General features: G+C 34.4%; 1 protein-coding gene across 1 annotated transcript; it reads left to right on the top strand.

Moving 5' to 3' along the window:
• Positions 1-9,123: 9,123 nt before the first annotated feature.
• On the top strand, positions 9,124-15,354 carry LOC129002704 (small nuclear ribonucleoprotein F-like). The gene is made up of 2 exons (XM_054430707.1): positions 9,124-9,281; positions 14,897-15,354. Exon 2 carries the CDS (start codon positions 14,929-14,931, stop codon positions 15,193-15,195), a length of 267 nt encoding a protein of 88 aa, XP_054286682.1. The 5' UTR covers positions 9,124-9,281; positions 14,897-14,928; the 3' UTR covers positions 15,196-15,354.
• The last annotated feature ends 357 nt before the right edge of the window (positions 15,355-15,711 follow it).

Below are 15,711 nucleotides of genomic sequence, written 5' to 3' on the forward strand. Positions count from 1 at the left end.
TTCGAATTATAGAGTGTTTTGCCGACTAAACTTCGAATTACTGCGTGACTTTGATTTATAGAGTGTTTTTCGACGAAACTTCGAATTACAGCATGACTTCGAATTATAGAGTGTTAACCGACGAAACTTCGAATTACTGAGTTACTTCGAATTATAGAGTGTTTTTCCGACGAAACTTCGAATTACTGCGTGTTAAACCCGTGACCTGCCCTCTATTTGGACTTTGAAATACCGAGTGTATCAAAATGCATGGTAAAAATTTGAATTATTGAGAGATTCTCTAGGGACTGAGCCTTCATTTTGAATTATCGAAAGTTTTGAATTATCAAGTGTTTGAATTACCAAGAGTGGACTGTATTTACTGAATGTTTTAGATAAAAGAGTCCCATATAAAAAAAACAACTTTCATTCGATGTAAAACTTGAAAATGGGGACTCTCTAAAGGTTATTTTAAAGTTAATATTCATAAAAACAAGCAACCAAATAAAAATTTACAAGACATTATTGCATTTAAATCCAAGTTCAATACCACTTAGAATGTAAAGATAGGCCACACTTTAAGTTTTAAGATTGGTTTCAACTAACTTACAGCATAGCAGAATCCATGACTACAAGTTCTGTATTGAGTACTGAATTCTTCAGGTATTAGTTAGTGACTTGTATCTCAAGTAACAGTCTAATGAACACCAACAAGCTGTAGAAATTATGCAGGAATGCCATCAGGGCTAGGTGCTCTTCCATTTCTAAGGAATGGGACAGCGGAGGAAAGTCCCTCTTCCCGAAAGGCTGATAACGCGCCCTAATCTCCAAATTCCCTCGCTGGTAGCCGTGGATGCTTTGGAAATAACGCTTCAATGACAATTGCAACGGTGACATGTTCCATGACTGTAGTTGGTGACCAAGTCCCTATCATTTGGGTTACAATCTTGTAGCCCATCACTCAAGAATTGTTCTGGATGTCCTGACAGTTGCTTCCAGCACCTGACGTTACTCCAATTGATAGCACTATATGGGGATCTTGAATTGCGGCCTTGAGCTCTGCCGATCTAGCTTCAGGCCAGTTTCTGGCATGGTGCGCTGCTCGTTGGAGCTCAAGGCATATTCTCCAGGGTTCTACAATCTTGGGTTTCCACCAGTTAACTGGCTTCTTTCTGCGGTGGCAAAAATCCTAGGCATGGAACGATCAAATGCCGGAGATGGTGGAACGCATTGTCAACGTAGCTTGAAATTAGGCACTTCCAATGTCCCCAACAGGTTAATTTTTTATATAACCCTGAAATGTGCCCTGGCAAAGACAACTGAGATACATTGAGACGGATGAACTGAGCTGGCATATTGTGTATTTGCCCAGCTCAGGAAAGTTCAGGAATATCCTTGAAGAAAATTGCCAGATAAGTCGCTTGCAGAGTAGTCCTCAGAGACTCTCCTATCAGTGACCGGTGGGCTAGGGCTTCAGATGCCAGAGAGATGTCAGGGACCATCTTTCCATGCCGGGGGTGACGGATGTTGGAAACGTCACCTGTGTTTAGGATATAGAGAGCTAGCCTGGCTGCCCTCTCTAAAACATACCGCCTTCCTGTGTTTGTTTCACATACCACCACAGTAGCATTGAAATCCCTCCAAACAGTCACCTCATCATCGATGTTTAGGATCTCGTCCTCTAGAGAGTCGAACATTTGACAGTAGGTACTCTCCAATTGTGTGTGAAGTTGTAGGAGGGAAAAAAATACTTGATATTTAGAAAATATTTACTCCTTCATAGTAATTTTGCATTTAAAACTATTATGATAATGACTTAAAATATGAATCTAAATATGAAGTTTTAAAACTTTAAAACATTTGTTTTATCACTCGCACAACAAAATCAGCAGTATCTGCTGGTTCAAAATAGTGTTTTCTCCTCCACCTCGCCACACAAGTTTTAAATTCTCATGTATTGTGATATGATTGTAATTCTTCTTATGGGTCATGTGAGAGATGTTCTTACACACTGCTGTACATTACAGCAATGAATCATCACAAATAATAATTGTTGGAGATTTTATTTATTAGATTGACAAACCTATATTGCTTAGCATTTTCTAGCAATATTGCTGGTTTTAGTAATAAATTGAAATACATTCTTTGATTATACATCACGGAATTTGGAAAGATTTACCCGTTCTTTTAATAGTGGATTTTCTCAAACCTGTCTTATGACCTTGGACCCAAGTTTCCATGCATAAACCATCTCCCTGATTCCTGGTCCTAGCTGCTTTAATGACACAAGCCCAAAGTGCAGTAAACTGCTTTGGTGAAAAAGTATTGTCATACTGTTGATTTAACATACTCCCTTAGGGAATTTGTTTCATCTATAGTATTATGGATTTGATAAGTGCCTTAATTAAGTTAAAACTTCTTGAGCAGCTGATCAACTGATATGAATGTGGTTGATCTACTGTTAAATAACATGGATGTATGAAATTGTCTTCGTTCATTCTCATACGCGACTTCGGAGCGTACTCCTAGTTTAATAGATTAATTGAAAATCAATCCAGGCAAATGGAAATTCGCTTAGTCGACAGAATTGCTGCACCGGGGGTATTTATGTAGTGGTAACATTCTTATGGACTAATTACATTGATTTGTTGTGCTTTTATTTGCATAAAAGAAGGTAATGGTCTTATTTTAAGTAAAATAGTTGGTGAAATCGTAACATGTAGCAATTTTAAAGACATCATAACCGGAAACTGCAGTGGGTCCAGACGTGACACCCGAGTTAAAAACACTTCTTTAGACACATACATCAACATTGAATGGTAAAACTGTCTTTATAAGACTTGCGAACTGTCCTAGATGCCGGACTAATAGGCGTTTTTGCGCCAAAATTGGTGTTTTTATGAGATTTATCTAGTTTCTTGACGTAATCTTTTGAGTAAAACATATCGAATTTGGTATTTTTGTAAAGATTTTTAAACGTTCTACAACTTTTTTCATTGGTGGTTTTTGATAAATTGTATCAATAAAACGTTACAAACCAAAATAACACAAAAATATTTAAAAATACAGGTTTTTGCAAAATTACGAAGAATGTACTAAACATACAACAAATGTGTAAATTTAAAACAGGTAGCATTTAAAATTATCTTTTAAACAAAAAAAAGTTCATTCCGATCCGACAAATAGTTTGCGAAATATACGATTTCACAAAAATCAATGGCCGCCATTTTGATGACGTCATAGCTCGAAAACGTACCAGGTGCGAACTTGACACCCGAGTGGAAAACACTTCCTAAGACACCTATATTGAAATGCAAAAGCAAAATTCTCTATACACGACATGCACACAGAACCCTAGTCAGGTCCTGGACTAGGAAATTTGGTCTATTGTAAATAAGGGCCTAAACAAAAATGAGAAACCAATAGCTGATGGTAACCATTTGAACTTAGATTGTTCAAAGTTTAATGACAATTTTACAAACTCTGTAAAAGCTACTGTCCCAAGTGTTCCTAAGTCAAATAAAGGTGTACAATTTTATCTGGATAAACTCAATATAAATGGGGTACAGAATAAGTTTACTTTCTGTAATGTGTCAGTTGAACATGTATATAGTGCAATTAACTTGTTAAGCGATAGTCTCTGTCTAGATGTATATTTTATTAATTCTTTAATTTTAAAACTTGCTGCACCATACATTGTAGAAGTGCTTTCATATTTGTTTAATTCGTGCATTGATGAGGGTATTGTTCCACAATATTTAAAGTTTGTAAAAGCGATACCTGTGTTTAAGAAAGGCTGTAAAGAAAAGTATGACAGCTACCACCCTATATCAATTATCCCAGCTTTATCTAAGGTTTTTGAGTAATTATTAAACTAGCTGTTACCCACGGGCTCCACCCCGTTTACTACATAAGTATTAATACAACTATTGATTGGTTAAGTTAAGCTGAAATAAACAAAGCAGAATACAGTAATGGTAATACAAACAAATAATAACAGCTGAGGTATTTTTAACATTAGGTAAATGGAAAGTTCCCTTTGGAAAGCAATTACGACCTTATAGGGCAATTTTTATGAAATAATGGATAATTTTGCGCAAGGTTTCTCGTCATGACGAACATTTTAAGTATATTTTAAGTATTTTTTTGGTTTATGGGGGTGTTAATTGTAGTTTTCTCAAAAGTTCATGGGTACTTTTGGCTTTATATATAGATGTTCAAGTCAAAGCTTATTTTGAGGGTAATAAGTTATTTTCTGACATGCAGTATGGTTTTAGGGCAAAAGAGGGACAAGTAATGCTATCGTTAATTTTACGAAAGATTGTATATCTGGTTTAGATGCTAGAGAAATTGTGCGTGGACATTTCTATGACACGTCAAGCTTTTGACACCATAGCATAGACCATGATGTTATATTGAATAAGCTTTATTTTTATGGTTTTGACGCTCTCTCTGTAAAATTGATACACTCATACTTGTCACAGCGATATCAGTCAGTCCTCTACAATGGCTGTTTTTCACCTTACCTGCCAGTCCCGACTGGTGTGCCTCAAGGGTCTATTTTAGGCCCTAGGGACTAACTTCATTATTTATGTAAATGACTTACCTGCTGCTCTGTTAAATGATCATGTAACACCTTATATGTATGCAGATGACCTGGCCTTGCAAATTCAGTGTAAGGATAAAAATTTTGCTGATCAACTGTTTCTTAGTTCAAATAGGCTAATTGAAGATTGGGGTGCTGCAAATATGTTATGTTTAAATAAAGAGAAAACACAGAGTCTTGAATTTTGTCTTGGAAATTAGTCCAAGCAAACTAAACAAACGTACATAGGGATCGTTAAAAAAATTGCAAGAAAACGTTTTATGGTTTTATTTTTTAGAGTTGGGTTTGCAGAATGACATACTAAAAGTTGCCAAAAATCGGTGCACGAGAAAACCTAGCTGGTCTTTAACTCGTCTGATTTTAATGACCAAGAGCTCAAATGAAAGCCCTTACATTACTGAATTTTTCAAGCCTAGAACGAACTACAAGCGTCAATAAGAACTGGAGATATAAGAAAAATAATTTTAAAACAATTATCAAACTACGAAACGTCCATAAGAAATGTATGGAGGAGAGTTTTCGTTTGAATGTATCTTCTAAATGGATAAAGATATTTAAAAACTGATTTCGGCATTGAAATCAGTGTAAAAATGTAGTTGGTAATAATGTGTCACAACACTATCATTACATTGAAAAAAAATTGTCTATGTCCAATATGGCGGATCCAAGATGACGGCCAAAAACATGTTCCCTATCAAAATGAAGTACTAACCACCCAATAAATACGGGCGGTGGTCCCAAGTCAATATCTCGAAAAATGTGCATAACAAATGCATGTGAAATATGTTTTTTTAGTTTGTCCAATGTTAGAAAAAGCCGCCATTTTAAATTATGATTTTAGTGGTTTTCTCGTGCGCCGATTTTTGGCAACTTTTAGTATGTCATTCTGCAAACCCAACTCTACAAAATAAAACCATCAAACGTTTTCTTGCAATTTTTTAAGGTCATATTCAATTTTTCTCCGACTAAATAGTAATGATGAATTGTCTGTTGTAAAGTTTTTAGGTGTGTTTTACAGTCTAATGTAAAATGGGACAATCACATAAGTTACCTGTGCAATAAAATTTCCAAAGCTACTTTTATTATTAGAAGACTTAAGTCAATTGTTAGTTTAGATGTTTTATCTGCTATATATTTTGCACATATACAGAGTCATTTGTCATATGGCATATTGGCTTGGGGCTGTGATAGTGACATAAGAAAGCTGTTATTGTTACAGAAGAGAGCATTAAGATTGATTTTAAATGTTAACCGTAGATCTCATTGTAAACCACTTTTTAGGAAACTTGAGATATTGACTGCTCCATCTTTGTATGTTTTTGAATGTTTAGTATATATTTTAATTAATTTAGATCAGTTTAAAACTAATAGTTCTGTTCATAACTATGGAACAAGACAAAAAAATCATTTAAGAATCAACCAATGTAATTTTCAAAGCATTAATTCAACTTTAGAGGTTAGTAAAAGAATGTTTAACAGATTGCCTGAACATGTAAAAAATCTCAACTTAACTAATTTTAGAAGGTTTTTAAAACAGTTTTTGATAGATTTGTCCATGTACAAAGTTTCAGAATTTAATGAACTGGGATTCTGCAGGTAGACGCCATCTTGACTAAAATTTCATTTGTTTCATTTAGTATTGAATGAGTATTGTCTCTATGTGATAATTAAAAAATATATTGTATTGACGATGCACCTATTTAAGGTTACAATGTGTAATCATGTAAATGTTTTGTGCAAATAAAGATTGATTTGATTTGATTTGATGATTTGTGACACTGATCGCTAGTGTTAACGAAATTGTGTTTCTATTATTTTAGGGTTAGTTTTTGCTTTACTGTTTGGTTAAATAACTAGAGGACGAGTTATTGGCTATGATTAGATCGTTTTGTTTGTAAACACGATTTTAAATCACCAAAATAACAGTAAACGAATTATTGTAATCAAAACCCGACCTCTGTCCTCTACAGTGCACCGGATGGAACTTACAATAGAAATGTATTCAGCCATAAGCTGATCCAGAATTATGAGAAATCTACTAAGGGAGTATGTTTTGGTATTATAGCTATCCATTGCGGGCTCTCATTGGAAATTAGGTTAGTCCCCAGTCCGCACTAATAATGTGAAAAATCCTACCTATATGATTCAATTTATTGTAAAAGGAAGTTTCGTCCGATACTTTTAATACTTTAATACATTTCATTATAATGGTGACCATACAAAGATGGTACCTATTTTAAGCCAAGTACGAATGGAGTGGAGATGAGTGTAGGATGAGTGGCGCGATATTGTAGTCTTGTTAGTGACTATAAGTCGACATATTCCTTAGACACAGCTCTGTTAATTAATAGCCCATACAGCTAATGGCAACTAATGGACCTACAATTTATAGTGGAATCCGAACCACATTTTGCCTTGGTATTAACGAATTGGTCTAATTATCAGGATAGTTCTGCGGATATAGTCGTAGTACCGGTACTCACTAGTGCGGACGTTAATCCACACCAAGAGTATCGCATCCACAGTGCATACAATATATAAAATTATCGTGTGGTCTCATACCTTATAATGGCATAGCTTATAATCAGGAATTTGTTCCACAGCTTATAATCCTGAAAATGTAGCATAGCTTATAATCAGTTATAAGCTAGCCTATATGCCACACTTTCACGAAAACATTAAAAGGTGTGAAACATTTTAAGTTTCACAACTTATAATGATCAAATAGTGGCGCAGCTTATAATTCAGATTTTTTCTATAGCTTATAATCCTGTTTTTAGTCATAGTTTATAATTCTGATTTTGTGGCATAGCTTATAATTGAGGAGAATGCTGCATTGTGATTGTGGGAACGGCAACTGCCACTCTCTTCAGTCAGGTCTACCAGATATACGATATTTTATGCTTGGATAGGATAATGATATGGTTCTGAACTATGACATGGTATTATAAAATAAACATTGAAATGGGGTGGAATAAAATAGGTAAAATGTTGATTTTTATTATCTAAGTTAATTACTTCATGCTGTTGATTCATTGGAGTTATTTTTTTCTTTATGTCTTTATGTAAGTTACTTTTAGCGAATTTCCCATATAGGGAATAAGCTATTACCGTAGTACTCACGGTAAGACCTGGACCCGGGACCGATTTTTTTTTCGCTTTGAGGTCCCTAGAGGTCAAAAACACCATCCGTTCAAATTCATATATATATATATATATATATATATTTATATATATATTTATATATATATTTATATATATATTTATATATATATTTATATATATATTTATATATATATTTATATATATAGATATATGTGTCCGTTAGCGCGATAACTCGAGCAAAAATGATCCGATTTTGATGAAATTTGGTACAAACGTGTAAACCTACGTTTATTCGAACGAGTTCGCGAACCAGCATGATCGGACCATGGGAACGGGGGTTTATGGGGGCTTTTATTGGGTAAAAATGGGTTTTTCCCATTTTTGACCCAAAAACCATAAAATTTTGCAATTTCTTTCGAAACTATTTTGTAGAGCTTAAAAAAACAAATAATTTAGTATATTGAAGCGTTATAATGCGCCTAATGGTTACGAAGAAAATTCCAAAAAATTGTAAATTTAAAATTCCCATGTTATTCTTATGGAGAATAAGTAAACTGTTGTAGTTTGCTTGTTTATAAACATATTTTGCCCAAATTTGGAAAATGTTTTTATTTCTTACTAACTATTAACATTTTACATAAAAAACACTTTTATCCTCCCTGTTGCAGCAAACCTAAGTATGTTTTAAACTGATTCTATTTAAATAGGGAATAAATGTGATATTTTTAAGGAGACATTTTAGTGTAAATCCATTCAGGGAAATGGAAATTCGCTTAGTCTGCAGGTTTGCTGCGGCGGGGGTATTTAAGTTATGTAGTAATCCTATTCCTAGACCTTGTTATTCAAATTTACAATATGCAGTATTACTTACTTAAATGTTAGCTTAATTTGAATTTAGCCTAGGTACTTAATGTACGAATTTACCTGTGATAGACATAAAGTTAAATAGCTAATAATAAAATATAAATTCTTTGGCCGTCAGGAGTGTGAATTACGTTTGGTTTTGTCAGGTACGTTGGCTGCACTTTACGCAACTTCTTATTGCCGAGTAGCGGCTGCTAGGCCATACGATAATTTGAGGTCCATCGTACTATAATTTGTTTGTTAACTGAGGATCAATCAGCTGTTCCATCCGTGATGACGTTATTCCCGCTCGTTATAAGTTATGCAAAAATTTAAATTTCCCATTATAAGCTATGCCACATTTTCACGATTATAAGTTATGAAACATATTCGCAATTATTATAAGCTATGCCGTTATAAGGCGGGGAGTATGTTTTATCTATGGTGCCAGCTAAACACTAGTCTTCTCACTGAGCTATCTTCTTAACGTCGTTCTTCTTCTCCTTCCCTGTACGTTCAAAGCACGTTTTGTTGTTGTTTCGTTTCGCGGTGCCGGGCCGGTGGTTCATTGGTTTTGGTTCATTCTTCTTCTTCGTGATAGATAGAAGTTTGCAATACCGGCAGCATTATTTTCAATTACTGTTTGTGTTTCGCTCATTTAGTCTTAACCCATTCGTGTTTTTGGTCAAATAATAATCCACTAGTAACAGCTTTTTGGATACCAAACCTACCACAGGAAACTATTTTGGTAAGATTTTGTCTGTAATTGTGTCCTATTCTTTGGTAGTGAGAGACATAACCTATAAGACCGAAGTCAGACTTACTTGTCTATCATATTTTGCATAATACATTATTGGTTTGTTTATAGGTGTTTGGTTGATTTGTTGATTATATTTCATTTCGTGAATACTACTTAAAATATTTGAAAGAGGCGCTGTACTCAACAATTTAAGTTCAGTAAATTTATTCCCACACAGGCTAACCTTTGCTTGAGACTAAATTAAGAGTTAATTAAACACTGGATCCTAATACAGTAGTACCCTTGAGAGAGAGAGAGAGTCTTTATTGTACAATATTTAAGGTTGGATTTAAACAAATATGTAAGAAATGATGATCTTGCTTTACAATTCAAAATTCTTGAAGCCTTGAACTCACTCATATTATAAAATGGATGCTGAAGAAGCCATTCGAAAAGTCTTCTCTTTAACATCTTAGGAGTGGTTCTCTTTAATTCGTTAGGTCCACAAAACTTGACTTATTAATTTTCAATATTCTAGCCAGAGCATACCTTTGTTATATTGACATAAAATTGTATGTCGTTTAATTTGTCTAAATCTGCTATTTTATTAGGCCTAACTTATGTGTTTTCTTTGGTAAGCCTAGCCTAGATTTAAGTTAGCGGGCATTGAAATTTTCTTTTAAAAAGACTTATGCTAGGCGCACACAGGCGACTTGTCTAGCAACAGTTAGAAGACCAAAATGTTTTAAATTGGAGTGCGCACACCAAGGAAACAGTCGAGGGACAGCCGCACAACTATTGCAACTGTTGTTCCTGGACCCAAATGTTGAGGGGACCCAATTTTCCAGAGACAGCTCCGCGACTCACAATGTCGTGGGACTGTGGTTCCAGGCTTGGTATCCATTGATATAAGTCTAGATGCTTAGGCCTACACATACGACTAAGTTTATAGTGTCCCTCAGTCTCAGTGTGCGTTCTGAGGACATTGAACAATTACTCAATTGATGAAGTTGAAAATAGGCCGCCTTTACATTTAAAGGCATTGACAGACTAGGCCTATTCTGTTGTTAATTTTCAGAAGAAGTTGTGTGAGGAGATATCCTTAGAAGTTACAAAAGATTAGAACAATCTAATTCTCTTCTTTTTTTGCACACAAATTTTCAATAACAGAGTAGGCTATATGCTATTGTTGTATCATTGAAATCCATAACTTACTGTAATGTCCGTATCAAACAGTTGCCTGTGTGCGCACTCCTGCGCAACTGTTGCTAGACTCAAAGTCCCTTGTGTGCGCCAGGCTTTAGAGTTAAGAGGATCTAGGCTTCTTACCTCTAGAAGTAGGCTAAATTAGAATTTGGCACTTAGTAAGCCTAAGGCCTGTACTATTTATGTGGAAAAATTTTAATTTTTTTAAACTAAGGCCCACTGCTTGGATAGTGGTTGATCTATACTTGTTGGTTACACTCTTTTGCTGCACTTTTTAGTAATTATGTTTGAAGTAAATATTACCCTTACAACCCACAATTAGAAAGGTAAATACGTTAATTTAAGAAAGCTAAATGAAATATTTGATTTAAATGTAATTAAGATTAATAAACACCTCTAGGTCGGGGGACACATTTAATCTGGACTGGATTGGATTATGAAAAATGAAGAATGAATTCATTTTGTTCTTCTCTTTTTACTTCACCGAATGGCTTAGCTTAGGTTTTGACCATGTAACCATTAGGTCCAATTGTGATAATAGTGTAGTTTTAATGAAATGAATAAACAACAAATTAACACTAATAAAATACCGTAAGCAAATCTTACATAACCCAACCAAACTCAAACGGCTTAAAATTTATTTAAGGACTGATTAATATTGCCAAACGGCTAAATCATTTTCCAAAATAAACTTATCACACACTTTTTAAAAAAAGTTCTATATTTTGGCATTAGCCTTCTTCAGGAACAAACAAACAATAACAAATAGAAGTGTTTACACTCTGAATTAGATTGTTTTAGCAAAAATCCAAAATACATATCAATTAATACTTAAATCTAAAACACCTTCCGGTCTAAATTTGATATAGTATATAAAACATATTTTCTTTCTTTCTTTCTATCAACATTTTCTTTTTTACTTCTTTATAAATTATATGTATTTTAGATTTTTAGGTGTCTATTAAAAATTAGTAATTTAAATATTTAAATTACTTGTAATTTGAACACCTAACTAAAAATGACATAACTTTTTTATGTTGATAGAAAGAAAGAAAGAAAATATGTTTTATATACTATATCAAATTTAGACCGGAAGGTGTTTTAGATTTAAGTAGGCCTATTAATTGATGAGCTTGCTCAAGCTGTCTTTATTTTAAGTCTGATGCGTCTTTTGCCAATTTTCTTATTCTTTTTAATGAACATTGTTGAAAATTTTGAGAATGCTCTCTTGCATGAATAGCCACAGGTTTTTGTTTATCAGGATGGTTTACATGATATCTGTGGCCATTCATACAAACTCTAAGAGCATTTGTGGTTTTGCCAAAATGTAGTCTTTAGGACAATTTTTGCAGGAAATTTGGTCAATTACATTAGTAGAGTCACAAGTGATGTTACTATTTATGTTGTAAGATATTTTGGTTTGGCTGCTTGTGAAAGTTTTTGATGGGATGATTAATTTGCAAGTGGCTCATCGTGGTTTGTTGCATTGATTACAGCCCGAAGGTTTTGCTGATGGTTGGGAAGTGGGAGGTAGTTAAGGGCTTTGAAAGAATGTCTTTTAAGTTAGGAGCTTTTTTTTGTATATTAGTCTTGGGAGTTTGGAAAACAAATTATGGGTCAGAGGTGAATTTGAAAGAATATTATGTGCCACTCTTAAAACATTATTAACTTTGTAAAGGCCAGGAAAGTATTGAGTGATTTAAATATTTAAATTACTAATTTTTAATAGACACCTAAAAATCTAATAAAACAGTCAAATAAAAAGAAAATACTAACACAGATAATTTCAAAAAAGATCCAAAATTCATCACCCAATACTTTTATGGACAGCTAGTGATATATAAATTATTATGGTTCTCTTGATCACCTTCTCCGACACAATTTCCCACATTTTTTTATGTCTCTTCACAATAGTGTCAACAAAATTAGTACAGTCAAGTAGGCCTGTATGTAAATTAAGTTATTTTATTTAATGCTTTTTATTACAGTCTTTAACTTATGTCCACTTAATCTGTGAATCTCAACCAAATCTTTCAGATACCAGTACCTACCAGTTAAACATGATGAAGTTGTTTGTGGGTTTTAGGAGTTAGAACAGTCGTTGGATGTACTAGAGATAATAAGTGTTTACAAAAATACTGTAATAATAAATATTTAAGGGTGTGCCAATAATGAATTTACTATTCGAGTCGAGTCAAGTTTACAAAGAACTCCTAGACCTTTGAGCTTTTCCGAGTCCAGCAATTTCAAAGTGAAGTATACATTATTGATTCAAAATATGAAAATGAAGCTTGGTTCTCAAAACGATTTAGTTGATCTAATTTATATACGGTACCGGTAGGTGTATTATTTTACAAAAAAATGTAAAAGTTAACATTAATTCAATGTTCAAGGCATAATGCCAAATGATAAATAATATTTTTTAACACAGTAGTATTTTTTCACAGTGAATTGGATTTTCCGCCCTCGCTCGTCAAAATTACTCTTTATTTTAAGCAACCTTGTTTTGAGAGCAGTTTGGCTTAACCAAAATTTTTTAGCAGTTTGGGCATTTCCGCTCCCACACTGGACGATAGGAACAACACGTCAAATTTTACAAGATGTTACTGTATCAATAAATCATCCCATCCTGTCTTGTTACAAATTGATTGCTTGGACTTTTATCTTCTACAACACGTTCTGTACTGTTATTTTAAGGTTAGTCATAGTTATTAAGGCCTGTCTTGCCAGAAGCGGCTGGTACGTCTTAACGCTCAGCGATGATCACTCCGTGTCAATCGCTGCCCACTGCTTAGCATTGTTATTTGTTTCAGGTTAGTCTATTTTGCCAGAAGTGTCTATCACTACAGCCGCCAGCGTATGTAACTGAGCCACTAGCGTCTATTAGAAGAAGAACATGTGTTTTGTTGTTGACTGTTCTATTTTTTTTAAGTAGGCCTAGGCCTAGTGTTTTTGACCCAGTTTCTAAGTTTAGTGACATGTTACAATCAAAGTGGGGATTTAAGTGAAGAAGATAATAAATTTATTGAAGCCATTTTAGCATACCCCACTTTTCTAGATAAAGGAAGTGATTTTTTATTAATAATATAATATTGCTCTTCAGGTCTCTTTAAAAACATAGAATGTACTTCTTCCTTGGCTTCGCACATTTCTAAAATCTCTTCATCGTCGAATTTCTCAGCTAAGAAATACTTCACTATTTGCTTCTTACAGCTCATATCATATACAGCACTACTTTCGCCACCTAAGAAAACCACTCGCTGAACAAATAATCGCAAGTACCGGACGCTTCTGGCAAAATAGCCCCGAGCGATAGACGCTTAGTAGAGCGATCATTGCTAAACGTCAGATTTACCAGCCGCTTCTGCCTTTAGGCTGTAGAAATGTCTGTGACTTGTAGGATTATGTATTGCCTAACCTTACCACAGTCCTTATTTTACTTCTCACACTTATTTATTTCAATAGGCTAACAAAACTCCACTCTAATATTTATATAAAACTCAAGAAGCATATTCAAAAGATATTAGAACCATCCAACAAAATTGTTCCAAAAATATGGAATTTAATCAACAAAATTGGGCATTTAATGAATTTGAAAGACTTCTCTAAGACAAAACTACTATATCCCCTGCTGAGGAAAGTATTATACTGACAGTGTAATACCGTGTTACATACTGCCATCCAAATCAAATGTGTAAACAATAAATTATACTCTGTGTCATTCTAAAAAAAAATAGTTATAGGCAGTGCTTGATGTGCGGCGGTAGGCTCTTTTGGACTCTTTTGGAAAGATAAAAATATTGGCATTAGGAAACATAAAAACAATTCCTAATTTTTTTGTCCGTGAGCCAAATAAATATGATTTTGATCATGGACATGTTGTGTTCAACAGAAACTGACAGTCGCTGGCCTATTGTATTTAAACTTAATGGATCTCCTCTGGTTTGACCCAGAAAAGTAAGCGGACTCCTGACTGGTTTCTGGACACCGCTCAGCGCTAGCTGTCGACAGTAAATAGAGATCGAGAGAAAAGGAATGTGACAAAAATATGTTGAAGTTCTGGAACATATTCTGAGAAATATCACTTGAATTAACCTAGTAATACTGTATTTTGTTTAAAACCTAATGCTTTTTATTACGTTCATAAACAAGTTACAAGTTTGACTTAATTGAAATGTTTCTTTTTTCCTAATACTCAACACAGGTAAACAATTTTTGAGGGGGGGGGGTCATAATTGCCTGTAGGTTACTGTCATTTTTTTAAATCAAGCACTGGATATAGGCTAGGGTATTTATTGAATTTAGGTCTATTAAACTGAACAAACCTATATTTAATAAAGAAGCTTCTTCATCAAAATCAATTTGGATATATGTACCAGTACTGCTGGTAATCAAACTTACAAATACTTTTGTTTCAGTATTTGAACACTGTGTCTTACAAAACATCAAGATGGCGACTACTATGCCCATAAACCCAAAGCCGTTCCTCAACAGCCTAACGGGGAAATCTGTAATTGTGAAGTTGAAGTGGGGCCAGGAATACCGAGGGTTCTTGGTGTCGGTAGACAGCTATATGAATCTCCAAATGGCCAGCACAGAAGAGTGGGTGGATGGCAAACAGACAGGCGAGCTGGGAGAAATACTGATCCGATGCAACAATGTATTATACATTCGAGGTGCTGAGGAGGACGATGAGGAAGGAGAGATGAGAGAATAAACAGTGTGCATTAGCAAACAGACTGAAGTCTCTGACTTTCCATTCCAATGAAACTTGAGTGTGTGAAAAGTATTTTGTGTACATTTGTTTTGTTTCAACATTCAACCATCATGTTGAAAATTACTTAATATTTAAATAAATGATTTTTTTAGTCAGTTTTATAGTAGTTGTCATACAAATAGTTTAAGAAAGGAACAATCAGAGGGTTTATAAGGGGTATTATTTTTTGAACATAAACTATTCTATTCAGCATCTTCAATTACAGGTTTTGTCACAGTAGTATTGGTACAGGTTTTATGATTGGAGGAGGGTGGAGGGGCCAGCAATAGTTCTGCTGTCTCAACAGGTTCAGTACCGGCCGTCACACTCCTCTGTATGTAGAGTCTCCAGACAAGCAGGAGTGAGTGTGTTAACAAGTACCGTACCCAACAATAAAGACTATTAAAACCATGTACCCATTGTAAGAGTGCTCTGATTGTTCCTTCCCTGCAAAAACTTAATTCTACACACATTTAG

The sequence above is a fragment of the Macrosteles quadrilineatus genome, unplaced genomic scaffold, assembly GCF_028750875.1.
Source record: "Macrosteles quadrilineatus isolate MER2022 unplaced genomic scaffold, UCM_ALF_1.0 Scaffold_9__3_contigs__length_116548681, whole genome shotgun sequence".
NCBI classification, from domain to species: Eukaryota; Metazoa; Arthropoda; class Insecta; order Hemiptera; family Cicadellidae; genus Macrosteles; species Macrosteles quadrilineatus.

Bases quoted from the DNA above. Each gene is read 5' to 3' on its own strand.
- LOC129002704 (XM_054430707.1), top strand. From the start codon at position 14,929: ATGGCGACTACTATGCCCATAAACCCAAAGCCGTTCCTCAACAGCCTA.